This window comes from Piliocolobus tephrosceles, chromosome 20, assembly GCF_002776525.5.
Source record: "Piliocolobus tephrosceles isolate RC106 chromosome 20, ASM277652v3, whole genome shotgun sequence".
Classification (NCBI taxonomy): domain Eukaryota; kingdom Metazoa; phylum Chordata; class Mammalia; order Primates; family Cercopithecidae; genus Piliocolobus; species Piliocolobus tephrosceles.
This window is the reverse complement of record NC_045453.1, coordinates 8,177,712-8,201,112: the sequence shown is the minus strand read 5'-3', so window position 1 is coordinate 8,201,112 and position 23,401 is coordinate 8,177,712. Positions and strand designations below refer to the sequence as shown.

The window sequence follows — 23,401 nt, the reverse complement described above, 5'->3', positions numbered from 1 at the left end:
GTCAGTAAACGTTTCTTGAGCACCTAATATATACCGAGTGCTGTATTAGGCTCTGGGACAACCTTATAGCAAAGCATTTATGTAAATAACTCAAGGTGGTTTATCTCATGCTGACCAGATGTAATTTTAGTCATTGTAAATCAACTGGACCTTTTGTCATATCGACTGTAACTTACTGGAGTATCTTCCTATCTTTGAGGTCCCCTGGTTGTAAACTTCTGCTTCAGAATGGCATCCTCAGGTACATGTCTCACAGGGAAGAAGGTTTGGCTCAGAATGAGAAAGAGTTTTGTTAATTAGAATTGTGCACAATGGAATGTGTGGGCTGTGTTTTTCACATAGTAAATTTACTCTTACTGGAAATATTCAGGCAGTGGTAGGATGAATGAAAGTCAAGGGCCTGACATAAAGGAATCCTTCCTTGGATGAGTGGTAGTATCAGATATCTGTAAGATAATGTCCAATGCTATGATCCTATTATTGTTTTCAAAGAGCTAGAGACATACTTTCAGCTTGTCTTAGCCTCTTAAGTAGTTCTGTCTACTTAAAAATATTTTTAAAATTTTGAAATAATTTTAGACTTATATAAGAGTTGTAAAAGTGGTAGCATTCCCAAATAGCCTTCATCTGGTTTCCCCTAATGTTAACCTCTCATATAACCATGGTGCAGTTACTGAAACCAGGAAATTAACATTGAAATAATACTATTAATTAGTCTATTTGTTCCAATTTTGTCAAGTTTTTTTTTTTTTTCATGAATGTCCTTTTTTGGTCTGTGATAACAAATCCAGTTGTCATATATTCTTAGTCTTCTCCAATCTGTTACATTTTCTTTTCTTTTCTTTTCTTTTTTTTTTTTAAAGACAGAGTCTCACTCTGTCATCCAAGCTGGATGACACTGTCTTGACAGTGGCACTGTCTTGCTCACTGCAACCTCCACCTCCTGGGTTCAAGCAGTCCTCCTACCTCAGCCTCCCAAGTAGTTGGGATTACAAGTGTGTGCCACGACACCTGGCTGATTTTTGTATTTTTAGTAGAGACGGAGTTTCACCATTTGGTGAACAGGCTGGTCTCAAACTCCTGACCTCAAGTGATACACCCTTCTGGGCCTCCCAAAGTGCTGGGAATATAGGCATGAGCCACTGTGCCTGGTCATATTTTCTTATTCTTTTTCTTCTCAAGATTTAGACACTTTTGAAGAGTAGTAGTCAGTTATTTGTAGAATGTTTCTCAATTTGAGTTTGTGTAATATTTTCTTTATTTTATTTTATTATTTATTTATTTTTTCGAGACAGAGTCTTGTTCTATCCCCCATGCTAGAGTGCAGTGATGTGATCTCAGCTCACTGCAACCTCTGCCTCCTGTTCAAGTGATTCTCTTCCTTCAGGCTCCCGCATAACTGGGATTACAGGCGCCCACCACCACACCCAGCTAATTTTTGTATTTTTAGTAGAGAAGGGGTTTTACCATGTTGGCCAGGCTGGTCTTGAACTCCTGACCCAGGTGATCCGCCCGCTTCAGCCTCTCAAAATGCTGGGATTATTGGTGTAAGCTACCACTCCTGACCTTTCTAATATTTTCTTATAATGAGATTGAGGTTATGCATTTTTGGCCAAAATGATGTTATTCCCTTCTCAGTGCATCATATCAGGTGATATATAATTCTAGTAGGTCTTATAACTTCAGCCACTTGGTTACGTTGGTGTTTGTCAGGTTCCTGAACTCTAAAGTTAGTATTTTCCCTTTGTAATTAGTAAGTATCTTGTCAGGAGATACTTGGAGACTGTGCAGATACCCATTTCACATTATACTTTTGCTTACTAATTTTAGCAGTCATTGGTGGTTTTTTTAAATGATATGTTAACATTAAATTTATTGTCATAACCATTTTTAAGTGTACAGTTCAGTAATGTTAAGTATATTCACATTGTTTTGCAACAGATCTCTATAAACTTTTTCATCTTGCAAAATTCTATACTAAACACTAATTCTCTCCCCACCCTACTTTTCTACTTTCTGTTTCTATGATTTTTTTTTTTTTTTTTTTTTTTTGAGGTGGAGTTTCACTCTGTCGCCCAGGCTGGGGTGCAGTGGTGCAATCTCGGCTCACTGTAATCTCTGCCCCCCAGGTTCAAGCAGTTCTGCCTCAGCCTCCTGAGTACAGGATTACAGGTGCTTACCACCACAGCTGGCTAATTTTTGTATTTTTAGTAGAGACGGGGTTTCACCATGTTGGGCAGGCTGGTCTCAAACTTCTGACCTCTAGTGATCCACCCACTTTGGCCTCCCAAAGTGCTGGAATTACAGGCATGAGCCACCACGCCCGGACTTGTTTCTGTGATTTTGACTACTTTAGGATACTTCATGTGAGTGGACTCACAGTTTTTGTTCTTTTATAACTGGCATATGCTTATTTCACTTAGCATAATGTCCTCAAGGTTCACCTATGTTGTAGCACATGACAGGATTTCCTTCTTTTTTTAAGGCTGTGTACTCTTCTATTTTATATATATACATTTTCTTTATCCATTTGGATCAGCAGACATTTGGGTTCCTTCTGTCTCTTGGCTATTGTGAATAATGCTGCAGTGAACGTGAGTGTACAAATATCTTAGAGATCCTGCTTTGAATTCTTTTGGATATATACCCAGAATTAGGATTGATGGATTATGTGATAATTACATTGATGGTTCTTAACTGCAGTAATCATTATTGTGGTGTTTGTCTAATGTTTTTTTATTTCCATCATTCCTACATTTATTAACTAGAATTCTATTATAAGAAAGAGCTGTCACTTCTTCCCCATTTATTTATTTATTCAGTTATTTATTTATACCAGTACGAGCTCATGGATGTTCATTTTCTTCTGAGTTGTAATTCATTTTCTTCTTTTTTTTTTTTTGAGAGGGAGTCTCGCTCTGTTGCCAAGGCTGAAGTGCAGTGGCAAGATCTTGGCTCACTGCAACCTCCGCCTCCCGGGTGCAAGCGATTCTCCTGCCTCAGCCTCCTGAATAGTTTGGATTACAAGTGCAAGCTACCACGTCCAGCTAATTTTTGTATTTTTAATAGAGACGGGGTTTCACCGTGTTAGCCAGGATGGTCTCCATCTCCTGACCTCGTGATCCATCCGCCTCAAGTCTCCCAAAGTGCTGGGATTACAGGTGTGAGCCACAGCTCCTGGCTTGTAATTCATTTTCCAGTTAGGTATTTTGTTGATTAGATTGTCTCAGCTTGGGCTATTGGGAACACCTTTTTCTTTTTTTTAATTATACTTTAAGTTCTAGGGTACATATGCATAAAGTGCAGGTTTGTTACATATGTATACTTGTGCCATGTTGGTGTGCTGCACCCATCAACTCGTCAGCACCCATCAACTCGTCATTTACATCAGGTATAACTCCCAATGCAATCCCTCCTCCCTCCCCCCTCCCATAATAGGCCCCGGTGTGTGATGTTCCCCTTCCCGAGTCCAAGTGATCTCATTGTTCAGTTCTATTGGGAACACCTTTATACATGCCCCCCATCATTTATTGAATACTCTCTTATTTGCTGGCACCACAAGAGTTTCAGGTTCGTGCTATATTTTCTTTGCCCTGGCCCTAGATTCAAACATTTCTCCAAGGAGTCCTAACTTTTTTTTTTTTTTTTTTTAAGATGGAGTCTCACTGTGTTGCCCAGGTGGGAGTGCAGTGGTGCGATCTTGGCTCACTGCAACCTCCACCTCCTGGGTTCAAGTGACTCTCCTGCCTCAGCCTCACAAGTAGCTCGGGATTACAGGTGCACACCACCATGCTCAGCTAATTTTTATATTTTTTAGTAGAGAAGGGGTTTCACCATGTTGGCCAGGTTAGCCTTGAACTCCTGACCTCAGGTGATACTCCTGCCTCCGTCTCCCAGAGTGTTGGGATTACAGGCGTGAGCCACCGTACCCGACCCTAATTCCTTTTATTGGAGAGCAGTATTTAGAAATCAAGATCTGGGTATTAAGTGTGCATGAGCCTGTGTTGTTGAACTCTACTCAGACTTTTGAAGGCAGCTTGATATAGGGGACAGAACATAGCTTTGAATATATATTCTAGTCTTTAATGAACTTTACTTCTTTGAACCTTCATGTTCTAATTTCTAAAATAGGAAAAAATAGGCCGGGCACAGTGGCTCAAGCCTATAATCTCAGCACTTTCGGAGGCCAAAGTGGGAGGATTGTTTGAGGCCAGGAATTTGAGACTAGCATGAGTAACACAGCAAGACCTCATCTCAACAAAAAATCAAGAATAGCTGGATCTCTGTGTTCCCAGGTACTCAGGAGGCTGAGTCAGGAGGATCCCTTAAGTCTGGGGAGGGGGTCAAGGTTGCAGTGACCCATGACCACACCACTGTACTCCAGCCTGGGTGACACAGCAAGACCCTAACTCCAAAAAAAAAGAGAAAGAAATAGGAGGGCAGATGTGTTGGCTCATGCCTGTAATACCAGCACTTTGAGAGGCTAAGGTGGGCTGATCACCTGAGGTCAGGAGTTTGGCCAACATGGTCAAACCCTGTCTCTGTTGAAAAAAATACAAAAATTAGCTGATGTGGTGGCACACGTCTGTAATCCCAGCTATTTAGGAGGCTGAGGCAGGAGAGTTGCTTGAACACAGGAGGTGGAGGTTATAGTGAGCTGAAATCATGCCACTGCACTCCAGCCTGGGCGACAGAGCGAGACTCCGTCTCAAAAAAAAAAAAAAAAGAAATAGGAAAATATACTTTATAAGATTGTTGTGAGATAACGTAAGTAAAACACCAAGCATGTAGGTAGGTACTAGGCATACAGGAGATCTTCAGTAAGTTGCAATTGCTGTTTTTATTGCTATTTATGTTCCTGTTACTTGGGAAAGTTTTCTCCTCACTGTTTGAAATGAAACTGAAAAAAAAAAAAAAAGTTGTCCTAAAATTACCTTTACCAAATTGTAACCTCTCCCTTGGTCTTAGTTTCCTCATCTGTGAAGTGAAAAGGTTGGACCAGAATATCTCTGAGATTTCTTCCAGCTCAAGTGCTGTTATTCTGAGTTACTCTTTAGTTCTTCAGTTGCCTTTTCTCCAAGCTAAACAGCCTAAATTCCTTTTGACCTTTCCACTAGGACCTTTTATTCATCCCTTTGATCATTCCTGTGGTTCTTTTTTTGGATGTTCTCCAAAGTTGTCCTTTTTGAAAAAAAAAAATATCCACCTAGTTTTTATTGAGTAGTGACTTCATGCCCAGAGTGGTGTTGAGCACTGGGACAGAAAATGAAAGATGTATAAGATGGGCTGTGCCCTGGTGGAGCTTATAGTTGCTAAAAGGAGCAGACGCACACACCCATGGTATTCAAGAATTGCTTGAGTTCGTCCCAGGACCCCCTTTCTACTTCTCTGCCTCTGTCATTCTTGTTTTTTTATTTTTATTTTTATTTTTTGAGACAGAGCCTCACTCTGTCACCGAGGCTGGAGTGCAGTGGCATGATCTTGGCTCACTGTAACCTCCACCTTCTGGGTTCAAATGATTCTCCTGCCTCAGCCTCCTGAGTAGCTGGGATTACAGGCACATGCCTGGCTAATTTTTGTTTTTTTTAGAGCGGGGTGGAGATGGGGGTTTGCCATGTTGCCCAGGCTGGTCTCTAACTCCTGGACTCAGGCAACCGTCCCGCCTCGGCCTCCCAGAGCGTTGGGTTTACAGGCATAAGCCACCACGCCCAGCCTATTGATGTTTTTTAATCTAAGCAAAGGAAAAATTGAGGTCTTTAAGGGTCGAGTGATTTTTTTTTGTGGGAAGTGCAAGGACAAGAGTGGGTAGTACAAAAAAGTAAATGTGTGTGCTTATAAGTGTGTAGGTGTGGAGAAACTAGATGTTGTCTTTGATACTAGATACATAGGTAATTTAGTAGTTCAATATAGTGTAGAATGTTAGCTCATGAATAATGGTAGGATAGAAATACAGTGGATGGTAGGACAGCCACAGAAGAAATCCACTGGTTACTCCTGGAGCTGTGAGGAAAAAGAAGGATCTCATAGAACCTAACAGAAGAGGACCCAGCCCAAAGCACAGCTTGTGGAAACTGCTGTTGGCTGTGTTCTTTGAACCAGTTTAAGTGCTTTGTGTTTTAGATGGACCATTGCATTGATGTATGTGATGTAATGGGGAGGTGTTCTGTGTTTAGTCTGTATTTTACAAAGCCTGCTTGATACTTATGAATTAAAGCCTAAGTGTCCTTGGGACTGACCAGAAGAATCCTGACTAATCTTTTAATATCCTTGTTTGGAAAGAAAAGTAAATAGTAACATTCCACAATTAGAAATTCTATTTTTTCTTCGTTAGGGTTAAATAAAAAAAAATGATTTTCATTCCATGTGTTCCATTTCTTCTTGGAATAAACCAGAATTGAAGGGTCAGTCCTCTTCCTGCTCCCTCTCACCTCTTTTTATTGTAAAGATAATAAAGCATTAGTGAGAGTTTGGAAGCTAGATTCTTTTATTTTATTTTATTTTTTTTACCAGAGTTATTTTGGCTATAGATTCTTAAATTTATCCATAATTCTAACTGAACAAAATAACTCTTTGGTTTCTTGTGTGTTCTTTCTAAACTTGCCTATATGCAGTCAGTCTATGCAGTCATGTTTTTAACCTATAATTTTATATATATTATAAGCATTTTTTCATGTTAACAATAATAATCTCTAAGTAAATGGTGCACTCTGAGTGATGATGATGTGTCAGTGTAGGTTCATACTTTGTATCAAATGCACCACCCTGGTGTGGGATGTTGATGGCCAGGGAGGCTGTGCATGTAGGGGAAGGGGTATGTGGGAACTCTGCCCTTTCCAGGCAATTTTGCTATGAGCCTAAAACTGCTGTTAAAAAAAAAAAAAAAAAAAATCCCAGCCAGGCACCCAGGCTCATGCCTGTAATCCCATTTTGGGAGTTCATTTTAGGAGTTCAAGGCATTTTGGGAGTTCAAGGCAGGAGGATCACTCACTTGAGCCCAGGAGTTTGAGGCCAGCCTGGGCAACATAGGGAGACACTGTCTCTACAGAAATACAAAAATCAGCAGGGTGTGATGACAGATGCCTGTAGTCCCAGCAACTCAGGAGGCTGAGGCACGAGAATTGCTTGAGCCCGGGAAGTGGAGGTTGCAGTGAGCTGGGATTGCGCCACTGCACTCCAGCCTGGGCAATAGAGCCAGACCTTGTCTCAAAAAACAAAAACAAAACAACAAAAAACCCTCAGTGGATACCTGATTTTCCACTGAGTGACTGAACTTTAATTAACCATCTCCTTAGTGAACTTTCCTCCCAGTTTTCATTCTGTATAGTATCTGGCACATAATAATGGCTATTTTATTGCCAAATTGCTTTTAAATGCAATGTGAACATAAAAAAGGTGGTGATTGTGATCCAAATAATAGTGTCGATGATGATAGTGATGATGGAAACTTCTGCTATTTATTGAGTGCCTGTTTTGTGAAGGGCACTTTATATATCTTATCTTCTTTCATCCTTACTGTGACTGAGGTTCAGTAAGTTTTCCATGGCCACTGAGCTTGTTGCAGGTGGCAGAAGCAGGTTTTAAACCTAAAAGTGACGGGTGTCTTTGTTTTTTTTTCTCCATATACTTCACTGCTGCCCATATTTAAATACATACTTACTACAATTCTGTTTCCTAGAGTTGACTTAGATGTAGTTCCAGGTTTCCAGGGCTGAATTCTTTTTTTTTTTTTTTTTGAGACCGATTTTTGCTGTGTTGCCCAGGCTGGAGTGCAGTGGCATGATACCTCCACCTCCTGGGTTCAAGCTATTCTCCTGCCTCAGCTTCCTGAGTAACTGGGATTACGGGTGTGTGCCACCACACTTGGCTAATTTTTTGTATTTTTAGTAGAGATGGGGTTTCACCATATTGGCCAGGCTCTGGAACTCCTGACCTCAAGTGATCCACCCACCTCGGCCTCCCAAAGTGCTGGGATTACAGGTATGAGCCACGCCACCCAGCCTTTGAATTCACTCTCTCCTTTTTTTTTTTTTTTTTTTTTACCAACAAGGTCTTGCGCTTGCTGTGTCGCCCAGGCTGAAGTGCAGTGGTGTGATCATAGCTCCCTGCAGGCCTGATCTCCTGGGCTCAAGTGATCCTCCCACCTCAGCCTCCTGAGCAGCTAGGACTATAGGCATGCACCACCACACCCAGCCAGTTAAAAAAATTGTAGAAATACAGTCTTGCTATGTTGCCCAGGCTGTGTCTTAAACCTCTAACCTCAAGCAGTCCTCTCACCTTGACCTCCCAAAGTGTTGGAATTACAGGTGTGAGCTCTTGTGCTTGGCCCAAATTCTTTTATTTCTTCAGGTATTCAACAGATATGTATTGGGCATCTACCATGTAGTAGACACCCTTGTAGGTGCTGATCTTAGATCTTCTTGGTGAGCTGATCACTGGGAAGTGGGCTAAGTAAGGTTGGAAAGATCCTATGGTCTTTACTTTGAAACAGCTCTGCTCAGATTAACCCTGAAGTGCTCAGTGTTGCATAGATCTATGTTTCTATTCTTCAGTGGCCCCAGATGAGCCAGTCCCGAGTATGTGGATCAGAACAGATTCCTGGAATAGACATACAGCTGAATAGGAAGTATCACGCCACACATAAGGTGAGAATTATCAGTGCATTCTACGTTTATAGTATGCTTTCACACAGGTGTTCTTTGGATCTCAACAAAATTGTTAGCTGGCTGAGTTTTAGCGAATGCAGAAGGTGAGTCTCAGGGGGTAAAGTGACTTGCCCAAGGTCACAAGGATGCTAAGTAAGTGGCAGACAAAATGAATTTTTTTTTCAGGGACAAGATCTTGCTCTGTCACCCAGGATGGAGTACAGTGGTGCTATCATAGCTCACTGTAGCCTCAAACTCCCAAGCTCAAGCTATCCTCCTGCCTCAGCCTTCTGAATAGCTGAGACTTACAGGCATGCATCACTGTGTACTGCAAATTTTTAAATTTTTATAGAGACCAAGGTCTCGTTTTGTTACCTAGGTTGGTGTCAAACTCCTGGCTTCAAGCAATCCTCCTGCCTCAGCCTCCCTAAGTGCTGGGATTGTTTAAAAAATTTTTTTTAACAGATGAGGCCTTGCTCTGTTGCCCTGGTGGAGTGCAGTGGCATGATCATGGCTCACTGCAGCCTTGAACTCCTGGGCTCAGGTGATCCTCCCACCTCGGCCTCCTAAAATACTGGAATTACTGAGATTATAGGTGTGAGCCACCATGCCAGCCTGAATATTTGGACCTATTCTTCCATTGTCTTGTCCAGAAAACACTTAAGAGGAAAACGTATGAATTTTCTACATGTTAAAAATAAAGTGATATTTAACTTTTGGGTAATTTTTTATTGGTTAAATAGCTTGCCTTTGCTTGGAGAGGGTTAACATTAGAACAGACTTTCCTTGGAGGTTATTTGCAAACTACAAGACTTATATTTTCTGTAGTCATTAATAAAATTTGTGAAACTCTTGCATTTACTAAGAAATGCAAGAGTTTAAAAACATTCAGTGCTTGATTGCAGTTTTGAATGACTTTTGACTGCTTTCAGGCAGTGTTTTTTTTTTTCCTTTTCCTATTACATCAATAAGCATAGAATGTTTTACTTCTCAGAATTGTTCTTGGGAGATGGGGGTCAAGATTTCCTTTTGAAAGTCCTCTTTTTGATAGAACTTTTATTCTAATACCCCACATCTGTCATCTGCTAGATATGGATTAATAGACATACAGTCAATGAGGTGGGCATGTCTTGCTCTGAAATTTGGAGGGCATCTATTAGGTCCAGTTCCAAATGTGTTTTCATTGAATGATAAGATGCTTAAAAAAGTGAAAATTAAAAATTGTAGGTGAAAACCAAAATCTAAGCAATAAAAATGCCCTCAGCCCGAGCATGGTGGCTCACACCTGTAATCCCAGCATTTGGGGAGGCTGAAGCAGGAAGATTGCTTGAGGCCAGGAGTTTGAGACCAGCCTAGGCAACAGGCTGTGGATCCCGCTCTCCACAGAACAACAGGCCGTGGACCCCACCTCCACAGAAAATTTTAAAAATTGACTTGGCGTGATGGCATGCACCTGTAATCCCATTTACTTGGGAGGCTGAGGCAGGAGGATCACTTGAACCCAGAAGTTTGAGGCTGCAGTGAGCTATGATTGTGCCACTTCACTCTAGCCTGGGTGAAAGGAAGAGACTCTGACTGTATTTAAAAAAAAAAATTCTCTCCGACCTGATGAGGAACAAAGCATTCTATTAAAATTTTTTTGCAACTAATTTTAGTTTCTTTCTTTTTGGTTAATCAGCTTTCTACTACCAAAGATTTCCCACAGCCTGTTGAGGAGAAGGTTGGTGCTTTCACGAAGATAATAGAAGCCATGGGATTCACAGGACCTTTGAAATACAGTAAATGGGTAAAGTCCTTTAAGTTCTTCTCATTTTTCCTTTTGGGCATTGTGCTTTCTGCTCCTCATAGATTTTTTAAAGCTTCTGCATTGCTTTCGTGGAATTCATACATTATTTTGGATGTGAGGACGATCTGGCTGTGACATCTGTCACCACATTGATCACCAGGGTTGATTCGGCTGATCTGGCTGGGTAGGCAGGTGTTCCCTTCCTCCCTGACCACTCCATGTGCGACCTTTTGAAGCTGTGTTCTTGGTTGAAGAGGATGACCTTCTCCAATACAGGAGGACCATTCTTTGATTAAGGGTATATAAGTAGCTGCACTCCACTGCCAGAACCTCCAAGTAAGCTCTCAAGGTCCATATATTATTCTGAGAACTTCTCCAAAATATCTCTGCCCACGTGCCACAACCCCTCACTGCTTCCAGTCAGATCTATACAACGTGGGACTGAACTAGTCCCTCCACCTGATTCCTTAGAAGCGTCTCATAGTAGCAGGCATGGCAACAAGACTGGGCTTTCCAGGCCCTTGCTGCGTGGTATGCCATATATAGACGACTTCTGAGGGGTCAGATGGGCCAAATGTTCTGATGGGCAGCATTCTTAAGGAAGCATTACTTTCCGATGAACCTATATTTTATAAGGGATTTTCATTAAAATTTTACTAATCAGCATCTTTTTATTAAGTAATTAAGCCCACGATCTATTGTAATTCTTATTATGGAGGGATATTTGTTAGCTGTGTCAATCCCAGTCAACTCTTGGCCTAGCACATTATCTGTTATAATAGTAGTGGCTGCAAATGAATGAATGTCCTCTCTGCCTCAGATGTATACTGCCCCTGGGCTTTTATAATAATACCTCTAACCAATTATAGAAATAAAACATCAGCAATTCAGTTCTTCTCAGCCCACTTATCTCCTAGAACAGGTTGAGCATCCCAAATTGGAAAATCGGAAATCCAAAATCTAAAACGTTTGGAGTTTTTAGACATGATGCCCCAGGGAAATGCCCATTGGAGCATTTCGGATTTTTGAATTTGGGTTGCTCAGCTGGTAAGTGTAATGCAGAGAATCCAAAATCCCCCCAAATCCAAAATTCAAAACACTTCTGTTTCTGCACGTTTCAGATAAGGAGTACTCAACCTGTAATACCATTTCTCTCTATCACTATGGCAGAAATGCCTTTTAATGCCTTTCAGGGTTGCTGGAATATTGGGTAAGCCGAATCAGTCGTAAGTCAAAGCAAGCCCACTCAAAGCAGTAGGGAAGATGTTTCTAGAAAATACGAAAGCTTTACTCAGAACAACCAAGTAATGCCAGTTACACCATTTTAACAAGTTGGATTCAAATTCGAATTTCAATTTTATTTTATTTTATTTTATTTTATTTTATTTATTTATTTATTTATTTATTTTTGAGATGGAGTCTCGCTCTGTCGCCCAGGCTGGAGTGCAGTGGCCGGATCTCAGCTCACTGCAAGCTCCGCCTCCCGGGTTTACGCCATTCTCCTGCCTCAGCCTCTTGAGTGGCTGGGACTACAGGCGCCCGCCACCTCGCCCAGCTAGTTTTTTGTATTTTTTAGTGGAGACAGGGTTTCACCGTGTTTGCCAGGATGGTCTCGATCTCCTGACCTCGTGATCTGCCCGTCTCGGCCTCCCAAAGTGCTGGGATTACAGGTTTGAGCCACCGCACCCGGCCTTCAATTTTATTATAGACTTCTACTTGTGGTTTCTTCTTATGGTGTCTGGTTCTCTTTCTAACAGTTCTCACTACAGCAAATAAGAGCTTCTCTCTATAATTACTCTTTTACCTGAATTCTGAAAAGTGAACAGTAATTCCACAAACATTTTGTTTTTAAAGGGCTTTGAAAAAATATAGAAAGAACACAAATACTGATAATGATGTTCTTGAGTCCCTAAGGTATGAAGTATCTTCTTAACTGCCAATGAAATATTAGTTATATTCTTTAAAGTTGTATTCTTAATATCTTAATTTTTTGACACTTGATAATTGTTGGTATATTTGGTAATGTTTTTAAGTAGAATCTTTTCCCCTATTAAAAAAATGTTGTGCTTATGGCATTTGGATTTACAAACTTAAAGTATATGTTTTGTTTGAAAATTAGAAATTAAGAGGGAAGTCAAAACAAAAAAAAGAGAAACATTTATAGTTTTATTCATTTCTTGGTGATTGGGTTGCACTTGGTTGCTACCATATGTTTTGTATAGGCTGTTTTTTAATGATTCTAGAGAGAAAATTGACTGTCATTTGGAGGATTACTAAATCATCAGAAAAATTCCTTCACTCTTTTATCCTAAGTTAGCCTCTGATTTGTCTTGGTTCCCTTGTGATATCAACTAAATCCCTGAGGTTTGCATTTTAAAACTCTTTTGTAATGTGATAGTTGTACTTTCTATAACCTTCATTTTATTTTATTTTAATTTTATTTTTTTTCAGACAGAGTCTCACTCTGTTACCCAGGCTGGAGTGCAGTAGCGCGATCTCAGCCTACTGTAACCTCTGCCTCCCAGGTTCAAGCAATTTTCCTGCCTCAGCCTCCTAAGTAGCTGGGACTACAGGTGCATGCCACCACACCTGGCTGACTTTTGTATTTTTACTAGAGTTGGGGTTTCACCATGTTGGGCCAGCCTGGTCTCGAACTCCTGACCTCAAGTGATTCCACCTGCCTCGGCCTCCCAAAGTGCTGGGATTATAGGAACGAACCACTGCGCCCAGCCTGTAACCTTCATTTTAAAATTTGTTACATCACAGTATCAAAGTATGACATTCTAGTGTAATTGAGATGTGAAAATGTATGTGTAACTTTTCATTTTAAAAAACAAAACTGTTTTCAGCAATGTTGATTCAAATCAATGCACTTTCATTGAATTGCACTGGCAAAATTATTTGTTTTGTGTTTTCACATGTATTTGATTAGGAAGTAAAATAACTGCATGTCTGTCCACATCAGCAGTATCAGCTATCTTTTCTCTTTTTCTTTAATGTTTTCATGTATTATTCCCATGTTCTGTAATCATATTTAGGATCTTAAATGTAGCTTTTCCTTACCTATGTGAGTATCCTGGAATCATCATTTTTAAAAATTATCTTTATATGCAGTATCAGGTGAGATAAGGACAATATTTACCCAACTCAGTCACATGCCATAGAATAGGTTTCCATATGAGCATTAAGCCAAAAAGTTATTCCTATTCTGAAGGACACTGACAAACTGGAATGTATTCAGAGGTAGGCAGTGAGCCTTATGAAAGCTTTAGAAACTGTTAAGAATGGTTGAAGGAAATAGGGATGCTTAGCCTGGAAAAGAGAAGACAGGATGATTCTTCTCAGGTATTTGAAGGGCAACTGTGAAAAAAACAAGGTATTCCAGTGGGCAGAATAATGGTCAATGAATGTTACATGAAGCAGATTTTAAGTTTAGCAAAATAAGAATCTAACAAGAATTGTCCTCCGGTGGGATAGGTAGCCTTACAAGGTCATTGGTCTTGTTTGAACAGAGGCCCAGATGGTTGACTGTGAATCAAGAATGCTGTAGAAGGATTTCCAGTAGACAATAGAAGGTTCAAATGATTTAAAAGACCCTTCTAACTCTTTTTATTTTTTTTGAGTTGGAGTCTCGCTCTGTTGTCCAGGCTGGAGTACGGTGGCGCGATCTCGGCTCACTGCAACCTCTGCCTCCCGGGTTCAAGCAATTCTCCTGCCTCAGCCTCCCAAGTAACTGGGATTACGGGTGCCCACCACCACGCACAGCTAATTTTTGTATTTTTAGTAGAGAGGGGGTTTCACCATATTGGCCAGCCTGGTCTCTTGGCCAGGCTAGTCTCAGAACTCCTGACCTCGTGATCCGCCCGCCTCGGCCTCTCAAAGTGCTCGCGTTACAGGCGTGAGCCACCTCGCCAGGCCCTTTCAAACTCTTACATAGCTGTGAATGCAATCCTTTTACTAGATTTGTTTTTCATCCTGTAGGATGTTAAAAAATGCATCAGTTCGTGGGAGAGCAGATTTTCATTTCCTAAAGCTGTTCAAGGTGCCTCTCTTTTACTCAAGTAAAAAATGACTGATGAAGTCTTCTAAAGTTAAAATGAAATAAATATGAAGTCATCCAAGGACCAGACAACTTGTATTGACTGGTTGAAAATTCAGTCCCCTACCTCCTTAACTCAGATCCGTGCATGATTCTTGAAGAAGTTCTTTCCTCAAGTTATTATTTCTAATCTCTGTGTGATAGTCTTAAGGGACTTGCTTTAGAGATTTGTCCAGGAAAATGGCTCATCCAAGTATAAAGGCTTGGCCTTACAGCAGGAAAAGTGAAGAACTATAAAATGCTCCTGATTGCCATAGCATGAGCACTGAAAACATACTCTGGCCAATCTGGTGAAGTCTTCATTGTTTGTGATCAATGCTTTTTCACAAACGTGTTGTTGGGGAAGCTTCCTTCTAAAGGAAAGTCTTGGGCCTTGGGCCTTAAAGGCAAGTCTCCAGGCAAGGTGATTAATTATGAACCCAGAGGATTTTATATATAGGAATCTGAAGGAGACTACAAGTTTAAAAAAAATAAGATCAAGAAATAGGTGATTAGAAATTTTAAAGTTACATGCTTGTCTATAGCTGAACTGGGCCATAAGCTCTGTCAGAACAGGGATTTTTGTCTGTTTTGTCTACTGCTCTGTTCTCATCATCCAGATCAGTGCCAGGCACTGAGTTATGTACTCAGTGAATTATTGGATGAAGCGAGGAGCTGGGGCAGATGTCCTGAACTCCCTGTCTTAAGGATAGGAGTAGACCTGTCAAGGCCAAATTATTAGGATCGTGATATTATTAGATTATCATTAGTTTGGTAATGGCACAGACCAGTGCTTCCCAAGATGTGTTCTGTGGTCAAATACTTCCTAGAACTGCAAGTGTTAACAAAATTAAACAGGCTTTTTTTTTTTGTCTGTTGATATGGTGAAACTGATTGATTTGTCAGTGTTGAATTATCTTTGCATTCCTGGGATAAATTTCACTGGATTATGATATATTGTCCTTTTAAAAATATTGATGGATTTAATTTTAAAATATTTTCTTTTTTTTTTTTTGAGACGGAGTCTCACTCTGTCGCCTGGGCTGGAGTGCAGTGGCCAGATCTCAGCTCACTGCAAACTCCGCCTCCCGGGTTTACGCCATTCTCCTGCCTCAGCCTCCGGAGTAGCTGGGACTACAAGGCGCCCGCCACCTCACCTGGCTAATTTTTTGTATTTTTTAGTAGAGACAGGGTTTCACCGTGTTAGCCAGGATGGTCTCGATCTCCTGACCTCGTGATCCACCCGTCTTGGCCTCCCAAAGTGCTGGGATTACAGGCTTGAGCCACCACGCCCGGCCAAAATATTTTCTTAAGGAATTTTGCATCTGTGTTCATGAAGGCTATTGTGCTGTAGTTTTGTTTTCTCCTAATGACCTTGGTTTTGATATCAGGATAAGGTTGGCCTTATTGAATGAGCTGGGAAATATCCTTTCTTCTTGTTTTCTGGCAGAGTTTGTGTAGATTTCGTAACATTTCTTTTTTTTCTTTTTCTTTTTTGTTTTGAGATGGAGTCTCACTCTGTCGCCAGGCTGGAGTGCAGTGGCGCGATCTCGGCTCACTGCAACCTCCGTCTCCTGGGTTCAAGCCATTCTCCTGCCTTAGCCTGGGACTACAGGCGCACACCACCACGCCCAGCTAATTTTTATATTTTTAGTACAGATGGAGTTTCACCATCTTGGCCAGGATGGTCTCAATCTCTTGACCTCGTGATCCACCCGCCTCAGCCTTCCAAAGTGCTGGGATTACAGGCCTGAGCCACCTCGCCCAGCTGATTTCGTAACATTTCTTTAGATGTTCAGTACAGTTCTCTAGTGATGCTATCTGGGTCTGCAGTTTGCATTGTGGGAAGGTTTTTAACCACAGATCCAATTTATTTAATAGATACAAGACTATTCATGTTATTTATTTTAGTGAGCTTTGATGGTTTGTATCTTTCAAGGAATTTGTCCGTTTCATCTAAGTAATCATATTCATTGGAGTAAAGTTGTTCATAGTATTCCCTTATTATCCTTTTAATGTCTTCAGGATATGTAGTGATGTCTGCTCTCTGATTCCTGATATTGAAAATTTGTATCTTATGTGTTTTGGGCTTTTTTTTTTTTTCCTTGATCAGTTTTATAGGTTATCAATTTTATTGAAAAAAAAATTTTGTTTTTTGAGGCCGAGTCTCGCTCTGTCACCCAGGCTGGAGTGCAGTGGCACGATCTCGGCTCACTGCAACCTCTGCCTCCCAGGTTCAAACGATTCAAACGACAGGTTCTCCTGTCTCAGCCTTTTGAGCAGCTGGGACTATAGGCACGCACCACCATGGCCAGCTAATTTTTTTGTATTTTTGGTAGAGATGGAAACGTTTTGCCATGTTTCCCAGGTTGGTCTCCAACTTCTGGGCTCAGCTGATCTGCCTGTCTTGGCCTCCCAAAGTGCTGGGATTACAGGCATGAGCCACCACGCCTGACCTGGCTTTGATTTTCAATATTTTATTTTTCTGTTTCAGTTTTGTTGATTTCTGCTCTTTACTATATCATTCTTTCTGCTTGCTTTTAGGTTTAATTTGCTTTTCTTTTCTAGTGTTTCATCATGGGTTTTGTTTAAATGTGGGCTTCTAATGCTGACTTACTCCCCAGATAGGGATATCTGATTTCTATTGTCTATTTCTATATGTCCTGTTTTCCTCTGTATTAACTTTAGACTGGAAGCTCTTAAAAATATGACAGATCTCAAATTATCATATAAAATATCTTAATTACAATCAGAGACGTAATCATTCCTTAATTTGTTATGGGTATTTCTACCCATCAGAGACACTTGCTTTAACTCTAGAGAATATAGAAAAATATGAACATTATATAGTTTTGGGTATAGTATGTTCTTGGTGACTTTAAACCTTAATATCATAGCTCCACTAAGTTCTAGATTGGTTTTTCTTCAGTTACTAGGTCATTCTCAGCCTGTACACATTTGTTTTTAGTCTATGCATATTTGAGTTTGTAACTTTCCCTGTTGTTTTAAGAAAAAATCGGCTTCTAGAAGCCTTGTTGATGTGCTCATTTATTTAGTTATATCCTTAATGAAATGTTTGGAAGTCCTTAAAATACCTGTTCCTATAGTGCTGAGTTGGTCTTCAGACCTATAAGTCAACTCTTAAATAGTTTATTTTTAGATTTATTTTTATTAAGGCATAATTTATATACAGTGTAATATACAGATCTTAAGTATACAGCTCAGTGAATAAATTAAGACCACCACTCATATCAAAAGCCTAAGAGAATTCCTAGTGCTTTGGGAATAGTAAAAGTTTGATTCTTGTATTTTGCACTCATTAGAAACCCTTATTTACAGATACAATGTTAATCAGCAAACTATAAAACTAAATAAAATCTGGAAAAAAGATACCTCTTATTCCATTGCCCAGAGATTTATAGAATAGATAGTAGTGCCTCTGAGGAAAGATTAAAGGCTTGAGGGTTTTTGTTTGATTTTGGCCAGAAGAATGTGTAATTTTTTTCTGTAAAGGATTTCAGATTCTAAAGAGTTAATGTGGATAATGCTGAACAGTGATTTAGAGGCACAAATATGGTGAAGTAGGTTGGAGTTAAATGAGAGATTTCATTTAAATATTGGAAAAGCCTTTCTGAGGTTTTCATGCTGAAGTCCTAAAATATGAAAATTGTGTGAAGTCTGTATGAATGGCTAAGCTCTAAGAAAACAAAAAAATATTTGTATTGGTTTAAATTACCTAGAGAGAGGTTTGGACCCTTCCTTCTAGTTGAAGAAATATAAGATTCTGTGACCCATGTCTAATGGAAATAGAACAGCCACTTGGTCATGTCTTGAGTTTGGTTTTATTCTCTTTGTCTAGAAGATTAAGATTGCTGCCCTGCGCATGTATACTAGCTGTGTGGAGAAAACTGACTTCGAGGAATTCTTTCTAAGTAAGTTATTGTTTGATAGTACTGAGAAGGAGAACAAATCTACATTTCATTTTTATGATTGTGTTTTAATAGGGTAGGTTTTTTTAGTCCCTAGTGAAACAGTTTTTCCTGCACAAGGCATATAATCCAAACTGCCTATTTTTCTCTTTAAAAAAATTATTGTATATATTTCTTTAGAGACAGGGTCTTGCTGTGTTGCCCGGGCTGGCCTCAAACTTCTGGGCTAAAGCAGTCCTCCCACCTCAGCCTCCTGAATAGTAGCTGGGACTAAAAGCACATGGCACTGTACCCAGCTGCTCTTCTTTTTTAATAGAGTAAACAGAGAGCAAAAGGATCCTATAAATAAAACATTTTGCTTATTTTGAAAAAACAAACAAACAAACAGTACTTTGACATTATCTCCCTTGTGCACATGTGCATCTTTTTACATAAGAGTATTCATAGTAAACATATTCTGTTTTACATTCTGGAATTTTTTTTTTTTTTTTTTGAGACACAGTCTTGCTCTGTTGCCCAGGCTGGAGTGCAGTGGTGCGATCTTGGCTCAGTGTAACCTCCCTCTCCACCTCCCAGGTTCAAGCGATTTTCCTGTCTTGGCCTCCCGAATAGCTGGGATTATAGGCATGTGCCACCACACCCAGGTAATTTTTGCATTTTTAGTTGACATGGGGTTTCACCATGTTGGCTAGGCTGGTTTCAAACTCCTGACCTCATGTGATCCGCCCTCCTTGGCCTCCCAAAATGCTGGGATTACAGGCGTGAGCCACTGTGCCCGGCCCATTCTGGGTGTTTTACTTAGCATTTTGACATGGACTTTTGGCCAGCTATTCCTCTTTTGTTTTTAAGTTTTGTTTTAATTAATCCTGGATTAATTAAAATTAATCCATAATTAATCCTGGATTAATTATGATTTTTTCTCATGTTAAAAGATGATTGGGTCAAAAGGCACATATAATTTTATTATGTTTACCTCGTTGATTAATTGCTTTCCAAAAGGGTTTTGCTGGTTTAGACTATCAGAAGCAGTTGATTGTTATCACAGTATTAATTTTGATGCTGTAAACAGTTATATTATTAACAAAGTTAATTAAAGCAGGTACTTGTAATTGGGAGAGATTAAATCATTTCCAGTTCCACAGATTTTGGAAGGAAATGTATGCTGTGTATTTCTGTGGTAATAGTCACATCCTCAAAGCAGCATACACCTAAATGTGTACATTTGAGATTTTTCTCTAGCAGCAAATATTTACATATACTTGTGTTCACAACAATGAAGAAAGCTGGATGCAATTTTGGTTATTTAATAACTATTTTTTGTTTCACTTGTTTTTTGAGACTTGTTTTGAGTCTTGCTCTATTGCCCAGATTGGAGTGGAATGGCGCCATCTTGACTTACTGCTTCCTCCACCTCCCAGTTTCAAGTGATTCTTGTGCTTCAGCCTCCTGAGTAGCTGGGACTACAGGTGCGCGCCACCATGCCGAGCTCATTTTTGTATTTTTTTTAGTAGAGACAGGGTTTGGCTATGTTGACTAGGCTGGTCTCAAACTCTTGGCCTCACATGATCCACCTGCCTTGACCTCCCAACCCAAAGTTCTGGATTACAGGTGTGAGCCATGGGGCCTGGCCTATTTTGGTTTTTAAAAATCAAATAAATACAAATCATTTTGTTTATTTTACTGTCTCAGCAGATTGATACCAAAAACTAAAATACCATACTGAATTATAATTCCAATTTAATGTCCACCTTTCATTTCTTCTTTATTCATAACCTGGAAAGAATATTTTCCTGCTTCTTTGTTAGTCTAGGATAAGTTAGTCCAAAAGGAAAAAATATTTTTTCTCTACTTGATGAAGCTATTAATATTAGAAACTACTTTTTTTCTTTTTCTTTTTTTTTTAGAGATGTTCTTGCTCTGTCACCTAGGCTGGAGTCAGTGCCTCTAGCCCTTTTACTGCATCCTTTTACTCCTGGCTCAAGCAGCCCTCCCATCTCAGCCTCCTGAGTCCCTGGGACTACAAACACATGCCATTATGCCTGGGTAATTTGTTTATTTTTATTTTTTGTAGAGACAGGGTCTCACTATGTTGCCCAGGCTGGTCTCGAACTCCTGGTTGTAGGCCTTAAGTGATCCTGCCTCAGCTTCCTGAAGTGCAGGGATTACAGGCATGAGCCACCATGCCCAGCCTGGTTTTTTTTTTTTTTTTGAGATGGAGTCTCGCTCTGTCGCCCAGGCTGCAGTGCAGTGGCCAGATCTTAGCTCACTGCAGGCTCCGCCTCCCAGGTTTACGCCGTTCTCCTGCCTCAGCCTCCCGAGTAGCTGGGACTACAGGCGCCCGCCACCTCGCCCGGCTAGTTTTTTGTATTTTTTAACAGAGACGGGGTTTCACCATGTTAGCCAGGATGGTCTTGATCTCCTGACCTCGTGGTCTGCCCGTCTCGGCCTCCCAAAGTGCTGGGGTTACAGGCTTGAGCCACTGCGCCCAGCCTTTTTTTTTCTTTAAGTGCCTTCGTGAATCCGTGTGTGAAGTATTTTTCATCAGGTCTTTTTGAAACCTCATCCTCGGGCTGGGCATGGTGACTCAAGCTTGTAATCCCCGCACTTTGGGAATCTGAGGCGGGTGGATCACTTGAGGTCAGGAGTTCGAGACCAGCGTGGCCAACAGGGTGAAACCCCTCTTTCTACTAAAAATACAATAAAATTAGCTGGGTGGTGGGCTAATCCCAGCTACTTAGGAGACCAAGGCCGGAGAATCATTTGAACTCGGGAGGCAGAGGTTGCAGTGAGTCGAGATCACACCACTGCACTCCAGCCTGGGCGACAGAGCAAGACTCCGTCTCAAAAAAACAAAACAAAAACAAAAACAAAAAAAAACAACCCTCATCCTCAGACATCTATTTAATGTCTATTTTATATTTGATTCAATAAATAACTCAGACATTTCTTAGAATTATTTTGAAAGGATGTTTACTAGATATCTTTGTCTTGGCCAGCTGTTCATTATTGAAGGTTCTTCAGTTAATATTATAGTATTGAATAATAAGACTTTTTTATATTTAACATATTGTGTTTCAATTCGTAGCCTGTTGTAAACTACTTATAAAACTTAAGAAAAGTTTATAAGTAACTTTTATACTATTAGCTCACATAGTATGCTTTTACATTTGTCTCACTTAGGAGTTACAAAATATTGTGGGCTAGGAAGGGCTTGTATTATTTTCATTTTGTTTTATTTTGTTTTCAGAAACAGTTGAGCCTCAAAGAGGCTAAGTGACTCACCCAGGGTTGCCTAGCCAAGCCTTGAACCTGTGTTGTCTGGTTTAAAATCCAGGGATTTTTCCACTATAACATATTGCCTGTGAATGAGTGTAATTGCAAATTAGAAAATGTAATACATTTTAATATTTTCTGTATTTTGTCATATTTAAATGCAAACTATCTCTGTGAGATTTTCTATTGGTATTGGAAACTGATGTTTATACTAACTATAGTGTATACCTATTGGTGAGCTTTGTCCTAGCTTAGCCTTTGAAGTAGTTACCTAGGGAGAAAGTAAATTTTTCAGTAACGCCACTCTTCAGGTTTTCTGAGACTCAGTTTGAGAATTTACTTTTGAGACCTATAGCATTGTCATTTTTATTACGTTCTATTGTGGCCCATCTTAGTCATTTGTGGGTAGATTAAGTTTTCATATCAAACCAAAGTGCTTCCAAACTGTGGCTAGTGAATAAAAAGAGAACAAATCTAGAATATGCCATCTGGAGGCAGAAGATTACAAATATCTTTAAAATAATTACATTGACTTTCCTGTGGCTTGGATTCTAAAGAGTAGGTGAGACAGGTTTGAAATAAGAGAAGGGCTGGGTGCAGTGGCTCACACCTGTAATCCCAGCAGTTTGGGAAGCTGAGGCAGGAGGATCCCTTGAGCTGAGGAGTTCAAGACCAGCCTGGGCAAAAAAAAAAAAGAAACGAAACAAGAGAAAGCAATATATATATTGCTTCCCAAGATTGTACTTTTTAAAGTGGTCATTGCTCACTTGGACTTGTGGTATTTTAGGGCTTAACTTTTGGAGTCCTGAGAATTCAGCCGCCCGCTGTTTCTTAGATATTCTGAGGATGTCTTTTGTCTGAGCGTGTTGCACTGATGAATACACAGCGGTTTGCTGACTGGTCTTTTAGAGATGTTCTGCTCTGAAGAGCACTTTGGAGCAGAGGTGGTCAGTCAGTAGAGTTCCTGTTTAATTCCACAGTGTTGTCTGCAGACTGCTTTGTCTTTAACCCTTAAGAGACTGGAGGCCTTGGAGAGGAGGTTCTTTAATGAATACATTCTGAGTCTGTGGTTGAGGTTTATCACTGATACAGTCTGAAATAATTAATGAGGTTTTTCAAAGATAATTTCAATTCTATTTAAATAATTGGCTGAAAACCAACAATAGTGAATATTTATTGAGTACCTACTAACTTAATACTAACCATTTTGCTAAACATTTTATAGGCCGTATCTCATTCTCACAAAAATCTTACAAGGTCAGTTATCTTGTTTTTCTCATTTTTACAGAGAAGAAAATTGAGTAATTTTACCCAGTGTCACATAGTGAGTGAAAGGTAGAGTCAAAGTATTGAATCAGGCAGTCTGACCCCACATTAAATGTACAACCGTGTTATGCTGCCTTCCCATAACAGTAATGAACTATTTAATTGTATCCAACTTGATGTCAAGAAAGTGCCTAGCTTCAGAAACTGAAGCACTGAATGTGCATTGGAGCAAGAGTGTGATCGTGGCAAAATACTACAGCAGGTTTTAACTTTGAAATGTTTAAATGCATTTGACTGAATTAAAGAATCTGCTGTATTTTTGCGTAGTTCACAGTCAACAGTCATTGGTGTTACTTTTTAGGGCTTTACCCTGTGGGTTTCTATTCTGACACCAATGTGTATAGGGACTCAATCATATGCCAGCACT

At 40.0% G+C, this 23,401-nt stretch overlaps 1 protein-coding gene across 1 annotated transcript in view; it reads left to right on the top strand.

Moving 5' to 3' along the window:
- LOC111548179 (ubiquinol-cytochrome-c reductase complex assembly factor 1) overlaps positions 1-23,401 on the top strand; it is a 105,878-nt gene that overhangs the window by 17,480 nt on the left and 64,997 nt on the right. Inside the window, exons 3-5 of the mRNA XM_023220517.1 lie at positions 8,550-8,642; positions 10,321-10,428; positions 18,366-18,438. Of these exons, the coding sequence (XP_023076285.1) occupies positions 8,550-8,642; positions 10,321-10,428; positions 18,366-18,438 (274 nt within the window). The remainder of the gene's footprint in view (positions 1-8,549; positions 8,643-10,320; positions 10,429-18,365; positions 18,439-23,401) is intronic.